Raw genomic sequence first — 20197 nt, forward strand, 5'->3', positions numbered from 1 at the left:
CCCACCTGTGTTACCAACTCGTAATGGTTCGCATCTGTGGAAATCAATTTGAAATGTTTGGTCTGATACTCTTAAGGGGCTTCGGTGGAATATAAGAAATGACAAAAGGGTCCGGTTTTAGTGGGATTGTTAGGTTACAAAGAATAATCCCTTGGTTTCTTATACAGTGGCCCCTATTCTAGATGATAGCCTAATGAAATTGGTTGTCGACTTTGCTTTTGCTAATGGCCACTGGCATTGGGAATCTTTTGAACACTTTCTCCTTAATTTTATTATTCTAAGAATTGCAGCAGTTCAGGGGCCAATGGAAGGAAATGGTGATGATCAATTTTTTTAGGCTAATTCGCAATTAGGGAAATTCTCTGTCAAGTATGCTTATGCAGCCATTACTAAAAATATTACTGATGTAAAAACTCTCAGAGGAGCCTTGGTTGGAAATAGAAGGGATGTAGAAAATTCTCTGTACATGATCGATTGAAGACAAAAGTTGAAATTAGGCAGAGACACTTTCATATTGATTGGACTTATGACCATTGTGGGGTGGCAATGAAGACTCCACTTCATGTCCTTCGCTATTGTTTTATGGCCAAAAGATTGTGGAACCAATTCCTCTCGAGTGAGTGTCGTCAACCTTTCTTTTCTTCAAATCTTAGAGTTTGGCTAACTCTTAACTTAAGTAGTAATCGATGCATGAAGAATGGTTTGGAGTGTTCTTGTGTGTTTGAGGTTGCGATATGGAGACTGTGGCTTTGGCAGAATCATAATCAGTTTAATCTGTTATCCATTGATACCTTTAGCATGCTACAAGATATTATTACACGAGCATAAGAGATCTCTAGCACGAACAAATTTGGTCTAAATGGGAAGGGAAGTAAACTGGTGAAATGGATTGGTTGGCAGCCTTTTGTATGGCCTAGCTTGGTGTAAACTCAACTCTGATGTTGCTTGTAAAAGAAATGAGAGCTCTACTACTGGTGGACTTCTTTGGGACTGCAATGGAAGTTAAGTTTGTGGTTTTGCGATGAACATTGGTTACTGCACGGTCACAGTTGCAAAACTATGGGGTGTTTACAAGGCTTGGTCATGGCTTGGGACCACAGTGTTTGTTGGCTGCTTATTTAAGTTGATGGTCGATGTGTTGTTCAAATGCTAAATAATCTTGGGTTAATGACTATGAATATTCTCCATTAGTAAGGTCAATTAAGGAGCTCATGCACAAGAGTTGGCACATTACTATTAACCATATTTAACGGGAGGCGAATTTTGCCGCAGACTCCCTTTCGAATTACTCTACCGACCTTCCCATTAGCCTTTACAAATTGAGTAGTCCCCTGGCTAGTGTCACTCATTTTCTTCATCATGACTTGTATGGGATTGCTTACCCTCGCTTAGTGTCTTCTTAGCTCTATTGTAAGAGCCCCTTTTGTATCAAAAAAATAATGAAATAATAGAATTTAAATTCTGCGTACACATTCTAAAATACGAATTTAAAATTTATTTATAGCCATCTAATTATAGTAAAGCGTTAATTTTTTTTTGTTGGTAAATGTGCAGACATTACAATGGAAATTTTGATTTTACAATTTGTTTAGACAACTCTTTTATGATTTTCAATAATTTATTCTTACAAGTAATATTTATTGTACTGTTTGATTAGTTATTGATGCAGATTAGGCATCTCTATCTTATTTAAATTAGTTTTCTTATTGTCTTAAAGTTTATTGTTCTTTTCTTAAGAGTTTAGGATTTTGTTTCTTTTACTTTATAGTTTAGGATAATTACTTGTAATGTAATTATCCATCTCTTGTAGTCTTTGAAGACAGATTTGAATTTAATAATATTTTTAATTTTCAAAGGGATTGTTTCTTTATTCTCAAGAATTAACAGGAATATTAGAACATGAAACTTTCACTGTATCAGTTGTACTCCTCTTTTTCTTTAATGATAATTGTTTTTCTCATTTGTTGGGGATTATCCAAAAAAAAATCTCCACGAAGCTAGTTAAATATTTTTCAAGTGGTTAAGATATTGGAAGGAGATAAATATAGCTATTGTAGACATAAATTTTATTCTAATGAGATAATTCTATAATGTTGTAATTGATGTGGATCGTTAGATTTAAATGAAAAATCTCCACCATTAATTCAAAATAAATAAGTAACCAATTACTTACTTAACATGTAATTATCCTTTTTTGCTCAAGTTACTGATTACACTTACTAGTCTTATATATGATTTATAAAATTATGTGTTATTCGACATTTCATGTTGACTTATAAGTTTTGTGTAAAATTTACAAGCTTTTGTTTTGTTTATAATTTTAAAGATCAATTTACAACTCGAACATTAATTTACTCCATTTTTCTTCAATTTACTAGTGCTAGATGTGGTTTACAAATTTTATGTTTCATTTCACACTTAATGATAATTTACAAGTTTTACGTCATTTTTTTAATTTTTTTCTTTTTACAATTCTTAAGATCAGTTTACCACTCCAATATTAATTTGCCCATTTTTCATTCAATTTACTAGTCCTATGAATGCTTTACAAATTTTCTTTTTCATTTTACACTTAATGTCAATTTACAAGTTTTATTTCATTTTTCTAAGTTTTTAATTTTTTTACAGTTCTGATTACCAATTTATCACTTCGATATTAACCTACTCTTTTTTCTTTCAATTTACTAATCTTATGTATGGTTTATAAACATTTTTTTTATTTCACACTTAATATTAGTTTACAAGTTTTATGTTTTTTTTTTTTTTACAATTCTAAAGACTAATTTACTACTACATAATTAGTTTACAAATGTTTTATAATTTACAAATTTTTTGTTTCATTTCACACTTACTATTAATTTGTAAGTTTTTTTTTTCATTTTTCTAAGTTTTTTAACAATTTTGAAGACTAATTTATGATTATATCATTAATTTACTCAATTTTTCTTTAATTTACTAGTCCTATTTGTTGTTTATAAATTTTTTATTTTATTCCACACTTAATATTAATTTACAAATTTTATGTCATTTTTTCAATATTTTTTTTTTACAAATATGAAGACCAATTAACTATTGTATCGCTAATTTACCCCCTTTTCCTTTAGTTTACTGATCTTGTGTGTGCTATACGTGGTTCACATTAATAGGGGTGGGCAAAAAATTAAAGAACCAAATCGAACCGTTTCTATTCGGTTCTATCAGATTCAGTTTGATAATTCATTTGATTTGTCTAATAACCTGAATTAGCAGTTCGATTTCGGTTGGGATTGATGAAATCCAAAACTGAATCTAGATTAAGTTAGCAAGCAAGCCATCGCCGTCAAGTAAAACATAACTCACAAATCTCCTCATTCTTATCCAAATTTCACAGCCCCCGTCGCGCCTTACATAGCCAGCTATTGCCGTCCGTCAGCCAGAGTCGAACTTGCCATCTAAGGTATGTTTCTCTCTATCTTTGCCGCACTGTTTGATTTTGTTTTTGTTTATTTCTGGCTAGTTTCTCTCTATTGAATTTTTTGAGCTCGACCTAAAATTGGCTTTGGTTATGTTTTGTTTAATGCTTAATAATGGGGTTTCTGTTGATAGATTCTCGACATCGTTAGTTTTGAAAGTATGTTCTCGGTTGGGTTTGATTAGGGAAGGATTGCAGATTCACGACTTGTTGAGGAAAGTGACATTTAGGTCAGATTTATTTTTGATAAAATGGGAATGAGGACTCAGTTTCCTCTAATTCCATGATTGATGGGTATGTTAAGAGTGGTAACATTGAGTCAGCTCATGAGTTGTTTGATTCTATGCCTATAATTCCATGAGTGATGGGTATGTTTTGTTTAATACTTAATGGTTATGTGCAGTTGAAAGCTGGGCTCGAGTTCACTTGGCATATGTTTGTGAAAATGCATGAAAAAGACTTCATTTGGTTTTGCATGACTGTTTTGTTTGCAGCTGTGTTTTTTTGGCATGATTAACTTTTAAGCTCATTCTAATGGACTTTATTAATCTTTTTTTTGTAGTTGGGAAGGCATTTGCAGTAGCAACTGTGATACTATTTGGTGGGGCTAGGAAAAATAGTTACATTGGAGCCTGCTGAGGGTGAAGTTTGTGTAAGTTTTCAACTTTGATTTATTGCCATTATTACTCTCTAATTTACACTGTGTATGTTTCCTCTTGTTCAGTGTTCTTGCTGTTATGACTGGTTAGATAGCTATTTTGATTATTTATGTTGTTACAATCTCTACTAGTTAATTAATATGAAAAAAAACACTTTCATCTCAATTCTGTTATGGGACATGGATGTAGAAACTGATTATAGTAAAATGAATTTTGTTCTTGATCCATTCCGAAGTTCGTTGACTTCTCAAATGGTGGAAGCCTTAATTTGTTCACAAAATTGGTTACGCTCTTCAATCGGTAGCAATGAATAAGTTCATGTTAACATTGATGATTCATGCATTCAAGACTTAGAGCTTTATCAAATAGTTCAATCTGGTAAGTCTTTCAACTTCAAGATTGTAATTTATGCATGTTTAGTTTTTATTTGTTAAATTAATTTATATTAAATTATTTTTATATAGAGCTTGAGAAATCTACAGTTACATCATTGGATTCATCAACTATGGCGGCTTGAAGCTTTTACGAAAGGAAGAAAGGAAGTCATGGATTGAATTATTGAAAGCTTGGATTTTAATTTGTAGTAAATTATTCTTATTACTGGGTGTTATTTTATTAGTGGATTATTGGACGTTGGTGTAGGATTTTGATTGATGACTTGTATTTTAACTTTTTAAACTTTTAAAGTAAGCATTGAAAAAAAAATTGAATTAAACGGGTGAGTGTATAAAAGAGATGCCGACCCGAACCGGATTTATTGGTTTAGGACTGTTCATGGAAAATCGGTTTGTAAAAAATTTATGACATAACAAGAATTGAATTGGTTATGTTCGGTTTGGTTATACAGAAAACTGAACCAAACCGAATTTTGCCCACCTCTAATTCACAATAATGTTGTTTTATTTCACACTTAATATTAATTTATAAGTTTTATTTTTTTGAAGTTTTTTCATTTTTTATAATTCTAAAAATCAATTTGCCATTCTAGTATTAATTTATCACTTTTTCCTTCAATTTACTAGTCTTATGTGTGATTTATAATTTTTTTATTTTATTTCACATTTAATGTTAATTTATAAGTTTTACGTTGTTTTTCTAATTTGTTTTTATAATTTTAAAGACCGACTTGCCATTTTAATGTTAATTTATCCTTGTTTTTTAATTTACTAGTCTTATATGTGGTTTGTAATTTTTTTGTTTAATTTTACACTTAATGTCAATTTTCAAGTTTTATATCATTTTTTAAGTTTTTATTTTTTTTACAATTTTAAAGACCAATTTATCATTCCAACATTAGTTTGTCCCATTTTTCCTTCAATTTAGTAGTCTTATATGTGGTTTACAAATAATTTGTTTTATTTTACACTTAATGATAATTTACAAGTTTTATGTTATTTTTCTAAATTTTTATTTTTTTTATTTTTTACAATTCTAACTATGTATGTTTTACAAATATTTTGTTTCATTTCTCACTTAACGTCAATTTACAAGTCTTATGTTATTTTTTAAAAATTTTTATTTTACAATTCTAAAGATCAATTTACTATCCAACATTAATTTACCCTCGATTCCTTCAATCTACTAATTTTATGTGTGATTTACAAATAATTTTTTTTCTTATTTCACACTTAATAATAATTTAGATTCATTAGTTTAGATCGGTTGATCCGACTCAAATGTAGTGTGAAATTGGTTAAAGTGTTAGACTATTGACATCCTTTTGAAAGTCTTTCAAAACAAATTTACAGTAAGTATGAATTTAACCGATGAATTTATGATGGATCTACGATATATATATATATGTTCACAACTTAATTTATACTTTTATTTACCTAAAGCAGATAGATATCCTTATTTATCTAAAGTAGATTTGTATTTATAGTATATATGATGAATTTTGGAAAAAAAAAATCATATCATAGCTCTTGGCTCACAATTATTTCGTTTCATTATTTTATAGTTTGATCCAATCAAGGAATTTAGACCACATCAATTTGTATAAAAATAATAAATATTTGTGTAATTAAAAAATAAAACTTAAGAACGTGGCATTACTAATTACTAATAAATTAATAAGCTGAAATATAGTTATGTTAACATCATATTATATCTTATCCAATAATAATATAAAATAAAAAGAACTAAATAAACAAAATTAGATGATTTTTATGAAACGGTAGCACCTGCTAGTGTAAATACATAGCTACTTCTAGACCTTGAGTCTTAGTATACCTCGATATCTAGTATTGTGTAGCCTATAATTACAAGTATAGTGTAATTACCTGAGTAATCTTATTTTCCAAGGATCAGTTCCTGAAATACTCGTATATCTGGCAAGTTTGCTTACTGTAAAAGCTATCACTTTAGAGTATTCTACTTGAAAGACACCTTCATCTCTATTCTTAGATAGATGCAAACTTATGTTTAAAGGTATTCTTACTGTAACACCCTAGGCAAATCCCACATCAGCAAAGCACAGGAGAGATGCTAGATTTATAAGGGGTGATCCACACCTTAATTGGTAAGACGCGTTTTGGGGTATTTGGGTGCCCCAGAAACAAAACCGTGCAGACCTTGTTAAGGTCCAAAGCGAACAATATCTTGCCAGGTCTGGGTTGGGTCATGACATTATGGTATAAGAATGGCTCCGCGTGTCCTCTTGAGCGATGGTGGGGCAAACCTCAATGAGGACACTGAGTCCCTGTTGAGTGTTAGAAAATGTATATTTATAAAGGAGAAAATCATCATTTTACACTCCAAGTTTCACTAACAGTCATACTTTTATGTATTTAAGTCTCTTGTGATTTAATTATGTGTGTTTTATTTTAATTAAGTATTTTATGTATTTTAGGAGCATCATGGTCATTTCACAATGAACGAGAGACCGGACAGCAAAACGAACATCACTTTTGAACTCAGGATAGTCGAAAACCTTAAGAGTAACATAAAAGGAAAAATGTCACTATTCACATATACGGTACTATTCACATATACGGTACTATTCACATGTACGGTACTGTCCATGTTACTGTTCACATATACGGAACGATGATGTATCATTGACCAATGATGTGGTATTGACCGATGAGGTGTCACGATCCTGTTGGACTAAAATTCTTATGTATTGTTGATCGGTGACGTGGCAGCATGTTAGTAGACCAAAAATCGTGCGTACGGTACATGCATATACACGGAATATTTACAACCAAATCGCGTCACTATTCAAGCCGCCTTAATGTTCATATCGCGTCACTATTCAAACCGCGTACTGTTGACCGATGATGTGGCGCAATCTTGAGCATCCAAAATATTTTTAATTCGATGGCCATGATTTACTCAATGTATTTATAAAACGGGCCTCCTCCCCAAGAGGAGGTGAATTCCTTACGAGGTACCTAATTTAAAAGGTAGTCGTTGATAAAACTGTTTCCCCATATATTTTGAGGTAGCTCGGAACTAATTAACATTACATTCATCATTTTTTTAAGATATGATTTTTTAAATCAGCAATCCCATTAGATTGAGGTGAATAAAGAGTTGTAGTTTGATGTATAATTCCATATTGTTCACAAAGTGACTGAAATAGAACAACATACTCACCATCTCTAGTAGTTCTCAGCTCCTTAATTTTCTTATTTAGTTGATTTTCAACTTCATTTTTATAGAGCATAAATTTCTCTGTAGCTTTGTCTTTGCTTTTTAACAAATATATGTACCAAAATTTTGTGCAATCATCGATAAAGGTAATAAATATTACCTCCCCTCGACTGTATGGATTTAAAACCACATAGATCACTATGTATTAAGTTAAGTGGTTCAATATTCTTTTCAATTTTGTAAAACAATGATCTTGCTAGATTTGCCGCAACACAAGATTTACTCTTATGTTTCGCATATATTTAGAAAGTGGGTGTATGATTCATGTTAATTAACTTACACAAAGTATTATAGTTAACACGTCCTAATCTACCATGTGATAAATTAAAAAATTCAAGAATATAGAAATAGCTCTATTATTCTTTGGTTTTTCAACCAATACATTTAGTTTGAATAACCCATCGGATACATAACCCTTTCCCACATACATTCCATTTTTAGACAAAACTGCTATATTTAACTCGACCACCATCCAAGATCCATGCTTGTTCAAAAGTGATTTAGATACGAGATTCTTGCGAATTTTTAGCACATGCAAAACATTGTTCAGATTCAGCTTTTTCCTAGAAGTCATGTTCACAATTAATTTTCCTTGACCTTTTATATCAAACGTGGTTGAATTCTCTATATATAATTTTTCACCATTTCTAATAGATTCAAAGGAAATAAACATTTCCTTATTTGAGCATACATGTCGAGTGGCACTAGTAGCAATTCACTATTCTCTTGGATTGGAGCTCACCAGATTTACTTCAAGCACCACTATAGAAAGATTAATGTCTGACACATCTTTTGAGATGTTCTTTACTAGATTAACTTCTTGATTTCTCTTTCTCTTGGGCATTGTTTAGTTTGAAGCTTTGTGACCTATTTTATCATAGTTGAAACATTTCCTTTGAAATTTAGTTTGCTTCTTAGAGACCCCTCCTTTTGGACCCAGCGTCTTCTTGTTGGCCTTCTTATTCTTTATATTTTGACAATATTCCATTATATTGGCTTTAGCCAAAAAATGACACTTTTCTTGTGATTAATTTTGTTGCCTTCTTTAACTTGAAGTTTAATAATCATATTTTCAAGACTCATTTCCTTTCTCTTGTGCTTAAAATAACTCTTGAAATTTTTCAATGTTGGAGGCAGCTTCTCAGTGATAGCAGCCACTTGAAACGTTTCACCCAAATCCATCCATTCGGTATGAACTTCTAACAAAATTATCTATAATTCTTGAACTTGACTTGTAACAATTTTGGAGTCCACCATCCTATGATCTGAGAAGCAGCCTACAACAAATTTCTTAATACCAGCATTCTCAGTTTTATATTTCCATTCTAAGGACTCCCACAACTCCTTGGCTCTTTTATTTCCAAATACACATTGTACAAAGAATTGCTTAAGCCATTCAACACATAATTTCTACAAAGAAATTAGATTAATTCCAAGCATCTATTGCACTGATCACTTGGTGATCAACTTCACCCTTTCTTAGTATAAAAGTATCTTCATTCAAGAATCTAACAAGATCCAAGGTGGTCAAATAAAGAAAAGTTTTCCATTGCTACCTTTTGAAATTTTGTTAAGTGAATTTCTCAGTTTTTCTTTCATGAGGAATAACCACACCTGCAACAGTACCAGTGTAAAGACTGAACATGAATAGAAGGGTTACAAGTTTCAGATTGCTGGCTCATATTAGTTGCCATTTCAACAAATAATTTGTTTTAAGATTGTGGTTATAATATTATTATTATTTCTTTCAAGTGATATAAGACTACCCACTTCGTATGTAAGGTTCCTAAAAAAGACTGGAGGGGTCAAGTGCACTTAAACTTACTAATAAGTTTCTTATACGCTTATCACAAATTTATAGTAATACTAATAATAATAAATAAATTATATTAGCAATGATATAATAAATAAGTTGACAATATGTACAAATATAAAAAAACTCATTTTACTAACCCGAGGCCTGTAAAATTACAATGGCCTTAAAACAGATTGGCCACCTTCACAATGCTGCTTGAATTATATAGGCGTCTATCTCCTAAGATACAACATATTCGAATAATGTTGGTAGCACAACCTCATTATTCCCATGAGCCTCAAATAAATGCTTAATTTCTAAAATGCTAAAGCCTAAAGCTAGAATATTTGTTTAAAAGAAAGGAGAAGAAAATCAATAGGATTTTGGTGTGTTTTGCAATTGAACATGGAGGCCAATATATATAGGTTTCAAGGAGGGATTAATTAGCTAAAAATCTCATTTGGGATTTTTCCTTATTTTTTCACACCAATGGGTACTCTTCAAGATCCAATTTTTCATTCACCCAAGCACGAATTTGAGCGTTCTATAATTCATTGTGAAGAGCTTATAGAGGTTTTTCTGAATCATCCATACTCCTATATTTTTTCAATATTTATCTTGCTCAGATTTGGCCTTAAAATAGCCACTTTATATTTTTTTATAACATATAATACTGTTACATAATTATTTCCTATCGAGTAAGTATTCATTTAGTTCTCATATTTTGAGTTAATTGTCTGTCTTGTCCTTATATTTTAAAAATACCTCAAGAGTCAAGATACCTTTGTTGTTAAATATGTTATGTTCCAACCCTTACCTTTTTTGTTAACAATAATACTCTGGCAACAATAATGCGATAGTATTTTTTAAAATGATGAGGCTTAATTCTCACATAAGAACGTTAAAATTCATAAGTCCTACTTACAATGTCCTTAAAACAGATTCACCACCTTCACAATGATGCTGGAATTATATAGGCGTCTGTCTCTGAAGATACAACGGATTTGAATAATGTTGGTAGCACAACCTCATTATTCCCATGAGCCTCAAATAAATGTTTAATTTCTATAATGCTGAAGCCTAAAGCTAGAATATTTGTTTAATAGAAAGGAGAAGAAAATCAATACGATTTTGGTGTGTTTTGCAATTGAACATGGAGGCTCATATATATAGGTTTCAAGGAGGGAATTGTAACACCCCAAATCTAACACGTGCGGAGCACGTGAAGAAGGAGGTTACTCACAAATCATAATCTTTACTCATAAGTTTCAAACTGAAATTCCTCAAATTCTTATTCAAATAAATCCATAAATCCAAACGTCAAATACTAAATAATCTCTCTCAAGGACATATAAAAATAATAACAAAAGTCTCAAACTCCAAATTACACGTTCATAATAAAAGTAACTAAATAGAAACACAAGTTTATTCCTCCTCTTATTCAATAGCAAACGGAAACTGGAAATCACTAACTCCAAAGCTAAGTGCACCTCTCAAAAGAAACTTAATCTGCAAAAAGTAATGACGAGGGGTGAGCCGTCAACTCGGTAAGTAAAACCATTCCTAACACACTAGGCCTATCGATACCAAAAATATTGCAAGCCTTCTTTTGTTTAAAGCATATATCATAATTCATAATTTTCATAAAACGATATATCACAATAACATAAGATAAATTCTTAATAATTCAGAATATTCAAAAGCATATTTACTTACGAATCAAATCATGTAATACGTATACAGAAAACAAACAGGTTAGCTCAAGTCACATAGTGTCACCTATAGTCCCGGTGACCCGGCCAGAAACAGAATCAGAATATCGTGTGCACATTCAGAACAGAAACCCAGTACTGGTCCAGACAGATATATCGTATATTACGATCAGAATTAGAATCAGAATCAGAATAACTATGGACAATGAGCCAAAACATTAAGAATCTCATACAATCCTCAATAATTGAAATCAAACATAGGTACAAAACATTCGTATCAGTTTCATAAAAGTTCATATCAATAATTTAGGCTTGCATAACATTTTAAAGATAACATCATAAAAGGTTGTCATGTCATAAAATCATTTACATATTAAAAAGCATTTATAAAATACTTTGTTAAAAAGAATGGTTTGAAAACATTTACATAAAGCTAATTTTGTTATGAAAATTAGTAATCCTGTAAGTAGTATCAAAACATTTATACTTATAATAATAATATCAAAATACTTCTACATATCCAGTACATTAGGAATGAAGTTACTTACCTCGACAAATGAACTTGGATTAACACACCTCTAAGCTTCTAAGAGCCTCAAACACCTTCAAAACCTTAAACAAATACAAGATCTGACAATCAATAACTTATTCTAAGAATTTGATTTTCTAATTCATACCCGTACAGGTCTGATTCTCAGAATTTTAACTCTTAATCAAAGACTCAGAATGATATAAAATCCTATGGAACCATTCTGGACATCCATGAGTACCCCATGTAAAATTTACAAGAGAATCCGATATCAAAAACATTTTAAAAACTATTTACTTCTCAGCAAATTCGAAACTGTTTTCACATAATCTAAACCAAACAGAACGGGTTCCGTGATTTTTATAAAATAAAATACTAATCAGAAAATTATGAAATTAAAACTGCGAATCCTAGACACATATATTAACATACATATAAACTTTCAGAATTTTTTGAGTTCATTTGCTGGTACAAATAGTCTTGTGAATCTGATCACAATACTGGAATCGTGGATTTCCAGTGCAGTGGTTTCTATTTCCAAAATACGTATAAAATTGAAAACGAAGTTGAATTTAATGAAATAAAATTTAATCAAGAAGCCCTACATGTCTAGTTTCCAGAAATATAAATTTTATAAGAAAATTCGTTCAGAAAATATAGCTTTAAAAATTTGAGATACTCATGCTGTTCAGAATAAACGTTGTGAACTTACCCGTCGCTTTGAGTCTCTCCTAAACAAATGTTTGAATCCTAAGATTTGGGTAGGAGCGTAAAGAGCAGCAGAGAAGAAGAATAAACGTTGTGAACTTAGGGTTATGGAAGGGGGAAAAGTATGTATTTATAGGGGATCTTAAGAAACCCTATTCAATAAGGAAAAATAGCCCTTTTCCAAAATGATCTCATAAATAACCTCTATTTAATTAGTACCCCTTTCTAAATAAGGGTTATAGGCCACCCATAATTCTCAATGAAAGCCCAATTTCCAATTTAATATGTATGGGAATTTGTGGCGTTACAATTTCTCCCCTCCTAACAAAAATTTCGTCCTCGAAATTAAAAGGTTACCTTATGCATGGAAGAGTTGAGGATACTTCTCCAACATTTCTGCTTCTCTCTCCCAAGTGGCTTCCTCAATAGAGTGATTCATCCATCGTACCTTCACTAGGGGAATAACTCTATTCCTTAATACTTGTTCGTCTCGATCGACAATCTCAATAGGCTGTTCCTCATACGACATGTCTTCATTTATCTGAATCGGTTGATAGTCTAGCACATGTAAAGGGTCTGCAATGTACTTTCTTAACACAGACACATGAAATACATTGTGAAGCCTAGACAGACTTGGTGGTAAAGCTATGCGATAGGCCACCGGACCAATTCTCTCTAAAATCTCAAATGGTCCAATAAATCTAGGGCTAAGCTTTCCTGTCTTCCCGAACCGAAACACCCCTTTCCATGGCGATACTTTCAAGAAAACAAAATCTCCTTTTTCGAATTCCAACTGATGTCTACGACGATCTGCATAACTCTTCTGTCTGCTCTGAGCTGTTTGAAGACGTCCTCTAATCAACTTGATTTTATCAACAGTAATCTATATTAATTCTGGACCCAAAAGTTTTCTTTCACCAACTTCATCCCAACAGATTGGGGACCTACACTTTCTTCCATATAATGCCTCAAATGGTGCCATGCTAATACTCGAATGGAAGCTATTGTTATAAGCAAATTCGATCAACATTAGGTGCTCTTCCCAACCACCACTCAAGTCTAGGACGCAAGCTCGAAGCATATCCTCAAGGGTTTGAATAGTCCTTTCGGATTGCCCATCTGTCTGTGGATGGAAAGCAGTGCTAAATCTCAATTTCGTCCCCAACTCTTTATGTAAGCTAGCCCAAAATCTTGAAGTGAACAGTGGATCTCTATCAGACACTATTGACACTGGAACTCCATGAAGCCTCACTATCTCCTTAATGAACAACTTAGCTAGTTGCCCTACATTGTCTGTACTCTTCCTTGCCAAGAAATGAGCTGATTTCGTCAATCGATCAACAATTACCCAAATGCAATCACATCCCCTCCTAGAACGAGGTAATCCAGAAATGAAATCCATTGTTATGTGTTCCCATTTCCACTGAGGAATAGGAAGCGTTTGTAAAGTTCCTGCTGGTCTTTGATGCTCAATCTTTACTTGTTGGCAGACTAAACACCGAGACACAAAAGCAGCAATATCTCTCTTCATATTCCTCCACCAAAAACTTTGCTTTAGATCACGATACATCTTAGTACTACCAGGATGCATACTGTAAGATGATTCATGAGCTTCTCTTAAGATCTCCGCCTTCAACTCTTCGTCTGCTGGCACGCATAACCTTTGTCCCAACCATAATCCATCCCCATTATCAAGTCTAAATCCAGGCTTATGTCCTTTGCTCACATCTTCACGGATTTTATTGAGTTCTATGTCGTTCTTCTGAGCTACCTTAACTCTATCAATTAGAGTGGGTTGGACTGTCAAATGTGCTAACACGTCTGCTTGCCCATGAGTAACTACCTCAATCCTACATCTCCTCAAGTCTTTTACCACATGAGATTGCATGGTGATAAGATGAGCCATGCACCCAGATGATTTCCTACTCAAGGCATCTACTACCACGTTTGCCTTACCTGGATGGTAATTAATAGAACAATCAAAATCCTTTACCAACTCCAACCATCTTCTTTGCCTCAAATTCAATTCCTTTTGAGTAAACAAGTACTTCAAACTCTTATGATCGGTGAAGATCTCACAAGTCTCCCCATACAAATAGTGTCTCTAGATTTTTAGAGCAAACACTATAGCAGCCAATTCCAAATCGTGTGTTGGGTAGTTTTGTTCATGATTCTTTAGCTGCCTAGAAGCATATGCTATAACCTTACCATGTTGCATTAAAACGCAACCCAAACCTTTTCTGGAAGCATCACTGTAAATCACAAAACCTCTACCTTCAGAAGGGAGTGTTAAAACGGGGGCAGTCACCAAATGACTCTTGAGCTCTTGAAAGCTCTTTTCACATGCCTCATCCCAATTGAACTTCACATTCTTCTTAGTCAAATTAGTCAATGGTGCTGCTATGCTAGAAAATCCTTTGACAAAGCGCCTATAATAACCTGCCAATCCTAAGAAACTCCTTACTTCAGTCACACTAGCAGGCCTTTCCCAATTCACAATTACCTCCACTTTGGCTGGATCTGCTGAAATACCATCCTTCGTCACTATATGTCCCAAAAACATCACACGATCAAGCCAAAACTCACATTTCTTAAATTTTCCATACAACTTCTTCTCCCGCAATGTTTCTAATACAATCCTCAGGTGCGTCTCATGCTCCTTCTTACTCTTAGAGTAAATTAATATGTCATCAATAAAGACGATGACAAATTGGTCAGGATAAGGTTGGAAGATCCTATTCATCAAATCCACGAACGCTGCAGGAGCATTAGTTAATCCAAAAGGCATAACTAAGAACTCATAATGTCCATAACGAGTTCGAAAAGCTGTCTTCGATACATCCTCACTTCTTATTTTCAATTGATGGTAGCCAGATCGTAAATCAATTTTAGAGAATACCGCTGCACCTCGTAATTGATCAAAGAGGTCATCAATTCGGGGAAGAGGGTATTTATTCTTGACGGTAACCATATTCAACTGCCGGTAGTCTATACACAACCTCATTGAACCATCTTTCTTCTTTACGAACAAAACGGGAGCACCCCAAGGCGACACACTAGGACGAATGAAACCCTTATCTAGTAATTCTTGTAGCTGGACCTTTAGTTCTTTTAATTCAATGGGTGCCATCCGATATGGTGCCTTGGATATAGGTGTAGTACCAGGAACTAATTCTATAGTAAACTCAACCTCTCGATCTGGGGGTAGTCCCGGAAGATCTTCAGGAAATACATCAATAAACTCCCTTACAATAGGTATGTCTTCAAGGCACGCCCCATCGGGATGGTCAGCAACTATATACGCTAAAAATCCTTCACACCCCTTCTTTAGCATTTTCATTGCCTTAACCATAGAAATCAAAGCTTTATGACTCTTATGATTCCCTTGAAAATGAAATTCTTCCTCGCCAGGTAGGCGAAAAATAATTTCCTTAGCAAAACAATCTATTGAAACATGGTAAGGTCCTAACCAATCCATCCCCAAAATCAAATCAAAATCGTGCATCTCTAAAGGTAGGAGATCCACAAGGAATTCTTTATCACACAATCTGATCACACATGACTTATAGACATGATCTATAAACTGGCAATCCCCCATAGGGGTACTAATTGTCACGTGAACATCCAGTGGTGTGATAGGCACATTAGCATAACGGGCAAACACACAAGATACAAATGAATGTGTAGCACCAGGATCAAAAAGAACTTTGGCTTCTCTAGAGAATAAGGACAATGTACCTGATACTACATCATTGGACACCTCAGCATCTTTTTCTGTTAGTGCAAAAACACGCCCTTGCACCCTCGGTTTCTTCCTCTGCCCTTCGTTAGTCGGAGTATTTGTAGTCTCGCTACGTCTCTTTGGGCAATCCATAATCCTATGCCCAGATTCTCCACAAGCAAAACAAGCTCCAGTTTTCCAATGGCATTCACCAGGGTGCCTCCTTTCACAATGTCGACAAATGGGGTAGTTCCTCCGAGCGGTGTCACCAGTAACACCCTTGTTATCCCATTTGTTACCTCCACCATTATACTTCTGGGAGTGAGTGCCCTGCCTAAAGGAACTTCCATTTCGCGGTCCACCTTGTTGATTCTTCTTATTTCTCTGATCCCTTGTAACTTGGGCTTCAAGAATATCCTTCTCCGCAAGAATTGCTCGGTCCACCAAATCGACATAATTGTTAATCTTAAGGATGGTCAATCGCCCTTTAATGTTAGGACGTAACCCTTCCAGGAACTTCCTACACTTACTACCTTCATTAGCAACCAAGGTATGAGCAAAACGAGAGAGGGCAGTAAATTGTTCCTCATACTCCGCAACAGACTTTGTTCCTTGAGTCAACCTCAAGAAATCAGCCTCCATCTGATGTCGAACTCGTTCAGGAAAATACTTTTCATGAAAAGCCTCCAAAAATAACTCCCAAGTAATGGGTGCATCTTGCAAGCCAGCCCTTATGAGACGAGATTTGGCATCCCACCAGTGGTCTGCCTCACCCTGAAGGACAAATGAGGCTAATATTACCCTTTGATCATCATTACAACCCATAGCCACAAATATCTTCTCCATCTGTTTTAGCCATGCCTCTGCAACCATGGGATCGGCAGTCCCCTGAAAGGTAGGTGGTCCCAATTTCTTAAATCGTTCTAAGTTCACCATAGCCCCATGATCTCTTGCGCCACCTTGCCTTTCAACTGGCACATTCTCTTGTGCCCCAACTCTGCCTCTAGCCATATCTTGAATTAACTTACTTTGTTGTTCCATCAATCTAAGCATTGCGCGCATCATAGGATTTCCTTCGTTAGCCATCTCGTGCAAGGTTGGGTCAGCGTCGTCAGCGATACCTAAAACATCTCTTGAGCTAGAGGCATGCCTAGCACCTCCCCTACGTGACATCTCTTGACTATAACACGGAGAATAAATAAATAATTAAAAAGGGGTAAATAATTCATAGCTAAAGGTCGTGCAAGTGCGCAGAGTACTGAATAAGTAGTGTAACTAAGAAAATTTGATATTGTAAACAAGAGCAATAAATATTTCATTCTACGTTAATACAAAGTCGCAAGCAACATAGAAAGCCAAAAAGACCAAAATAGAATTACTAGTCATAAATGATTACTCCTTGCCTTAAAATATTTAATCACTCTATTAACCTCAATAAAGTCTACAGAGTTTCATGTCCTACAGCCACAAAGTTCATAGGTGTACTCAACCGGATAGGAAAAGGATCTATCTTTACTTTCTTTTCCTTAGTCGTGACTCCATCTGTCTCGATTTCCTTAGGAGTTCTATAAGGTAGTTTATTTAGACCTGGAGATACCCATCCTTTGCTATAGTAAGGCTTAAATCGAGGTCCTGTCCAAAATAGGCGACGTATTACAAGCTTATTCTTGTTAGCTCCCTTGCCATAAACACGTAGTCCACGTATAGCCTCATTGAGCTTCTTTCTTGAAGCTCCAGGTCCTGGAGGAGTATCGATGTAGACCTCTATAGTCCGTCTTAGTCTATCATCCATTCGCTGCTTATGAAGTCTCCTAAGATCTTTGACAAGAACTCCTCCTAAGATAAATTGTTCAGTCCTGTCAATTTCTGTCCATCCCTTATTCTTGACACTTTTCATACCCATATTGTCCTTCTTCATGTCTACAAAACAAATGTAATCGATTTAATATTTGTGGCGTTACAGGAATAGTTAGCTAATTTGGGATTTTTCCTTATTTTTTTCACACCAATGGGTACTCTTCGAGATCCAATTTTTCATTCACCCAAGCACGAATTTAAGCGTTCTATAATTCGTTGTGAAGAGCTTATAGAGGTTTTTCTAAATCATCCATACTCCCATATTTTTTCAATATTTATCTTGCCAAGATTTGGCCTTAAAATAGCCACTTTATATTTTTTTCTAACATATAATACTGCTACATAATTATTTCCTATCGCGTAAGTATTCATTTAGTTCTCATATTTTGAGTTAATTGTTTGTTTTGTCCTTATATTTTAAAAATATCTCAAGAGTCAAGATACCTTTATTGTTAAATATGTTATACTCCTACCCTTACCTTTTTGTTTTTACAATAATACTCTTACAACAATAATGCGATAGTATTTTTTAAAATGATGGGCCTTAATTCTCACATAAGAACGTTAAAATTTATAAGTCCTACCTACAATATTAATTGTCTGTTTTGTCCTTATATTTTAAAAATACCTCAAGAGTCAAGATACCTTTATTGTTAAATATGTTATGCTCCTACCCTTACCTTTTTGTTTTTACAATAATACTCTTGCAACAATAATGCGATAGTATTTTTTAAAATGATGGGGCTTAATTCTCACATAAGAACGTTAAAATTCATAAGTCCTACTTACAATATTAATTGTCTGTTTTGTCCTTATATTTTAAAAATACCTCAAGAGTCAAGATACCTTTATTGTTAAATATGTAATGCTTCTACCATTACCTTTCTTTTTCTTACAATAATACTCTTGCAACAATAATGCGATAGTATTTTTTAAAATGATGAGGCTTAATTCTCACATAAGAACGTTAAAATTCATAAGTCCTACCTATGTCCAGAAATAACAACAATTCAAATAGCTGACATAAGACTTTAACCTAAAATATTTTATAACTCAATATACAACCTATAGGAGAATTGATAAATGCAGTATCAATATTCTTATATTACAAGTTAATTTAGAGGAAAATAGTTTAAATAAGAACGCTAGACATGAGTTGACTCAAAATTGTTAGACGTGATATGAATCTTGTTGGGTCCATCTCATTTAGGTGGCAAAAGCCAAAGTTTCCTTAATTTAGGTATTTAAGCAATTGAAGGAAACAAGTGGGGGTTACATGAAATTAATTAATAGAAAACATTACATAAAAAAGAATAAGTGGAGGCGGCAATAACAGTAACAACCACAAAAAGACGAGAGAGAAAAAGAGAGGCAATGCATAATATTTGTTATGGGAGAAATGGTTTTGATCTTTCATTGGATGATCGGAAGGCGGTTTTAACTATGTTTCCTCTCAAATTTAGAAGGTAAGTTCCTGGCATCGACCTCTACAATCCTACTAGTCTTGATTTTTATTTTATGCTCTCGTTGACTATTATTTGAAATACCCACTTGTTAAATAGTCAAATTAGGCTATTACTATAAGCCAAACTTATTGAGATTTTTGATGTTGTTATCCTCTAGCATAATTTAGAGAAGAATTTTTATTGTAATCTGATTAGTATAGTGGAAGATTATATTAGAATATAGTCCTGTAGTTTTTCCTATTTTGGGTTTTACACATAAACATTTGTGTCTCTTGTGATTGATTTATTACTTTGAATTGTGTTTGTTTATTTTCTGCTTATTAATTCATGGAACACATCCCATTTTAATCGCATACGAAAGTAAAAAGTTTGTTTTCGCTTAATTTTCAACTGCTTGCGTGAGTTTCTTTCCCAATAGAGTGGTATAAGAGCATCAAGTTGTGTTTTTTTTATTACTTTTGTGATTGAGATTGAGGAGTTCTTAGCATGTATGATTAAATTAAAGTAATGTAATTATGGTATTTTAAAGTCTAGAGTAGAAGATCCGCTCTACATGAAAGACTTGCGTGAACCCATTGAAAGCGAAAAAGCTAGAGTCGCTGATTTAGATAATAAGAAGTGGGCTCAATTAAACCAGAAGGC

At 33.6% G+C, this 20197-nt stretch overlaps 1 protein-coding gene and 1 long non-coding RNA gene across 2 annotated transcripts; one reads left to right on the forward strand and one right to left on the reverse strand.

The window, feature by feature from the left end:
- Nucleotides 1-3109: 3109 nt before the first annotated feature.
- On the forward strand, nucleotides 3110-4977 carry LOC112097255. Its single transcript, XR_002904916.1, has 4 exons — nucleotides 3110-3436; nucleotides 4014-4103; nucleotides 4346-4488; nucleotides 4575-4977. It is a non-coding gene; the product is annotated as an uncharacterized LOC112097255 (long non-coding RNA).
- Nucleotides 4978-16227: 11250 nt separating this feature from the next.
- On the reverse strand, nucleotides 16228-17405 carry LOC112097312. Its single transcript, XM_024182496.1, has 2 exons — nucleotides 16306-17405; nucleotides 16228-16249 (listed from the first exon to the last, which is right to left on the reverse strand). Exons 1-2 carry the CDS (start codon nucleotides 17403-17405, stop codon nucleotides 16228-16230), a joined length of 1122 nt encoding a protein of 373 aa, XP_024038264.1.
- Nucleotides 17406-20197: the final 2792 nt, after the last annotated feature.

Source organism: Citrus clementina, unplaced genomic scaffold (genome assembly GCF_000493195.1).
Source record: "Citrus clementina cultivar Clemenules unplaced genomic scaffold, Citrus_clementina_v1.0 scaffold_6, whole genome shotgun sequence".
In the NCBI taxonomy this organism is placed as follows: Eukaryota; Viridiplantae; Streptophyta; class Magnoliopsida; order Sapindales; family Rutaceae; genus Citrus; species Citrus x clementina.

Bases quoted from the DNA above. Each gene is read 5' to 3' on its own strand.
- LOC112097312 (XM_024182496.1), bottom strand. From the start codon at position 17,405: ATGTCACGTAGGGGAGGTGCTAGGCATGCCTCTAGCTCAAGAGATGTT. The intron at 16,250-16,305 runs GCGTGTTTTTGC...ATGTAGTATCAG, and splicing joins AAGAAACCGAGGGTGCAAGG to GTACATTGTCCTTATTCTCT.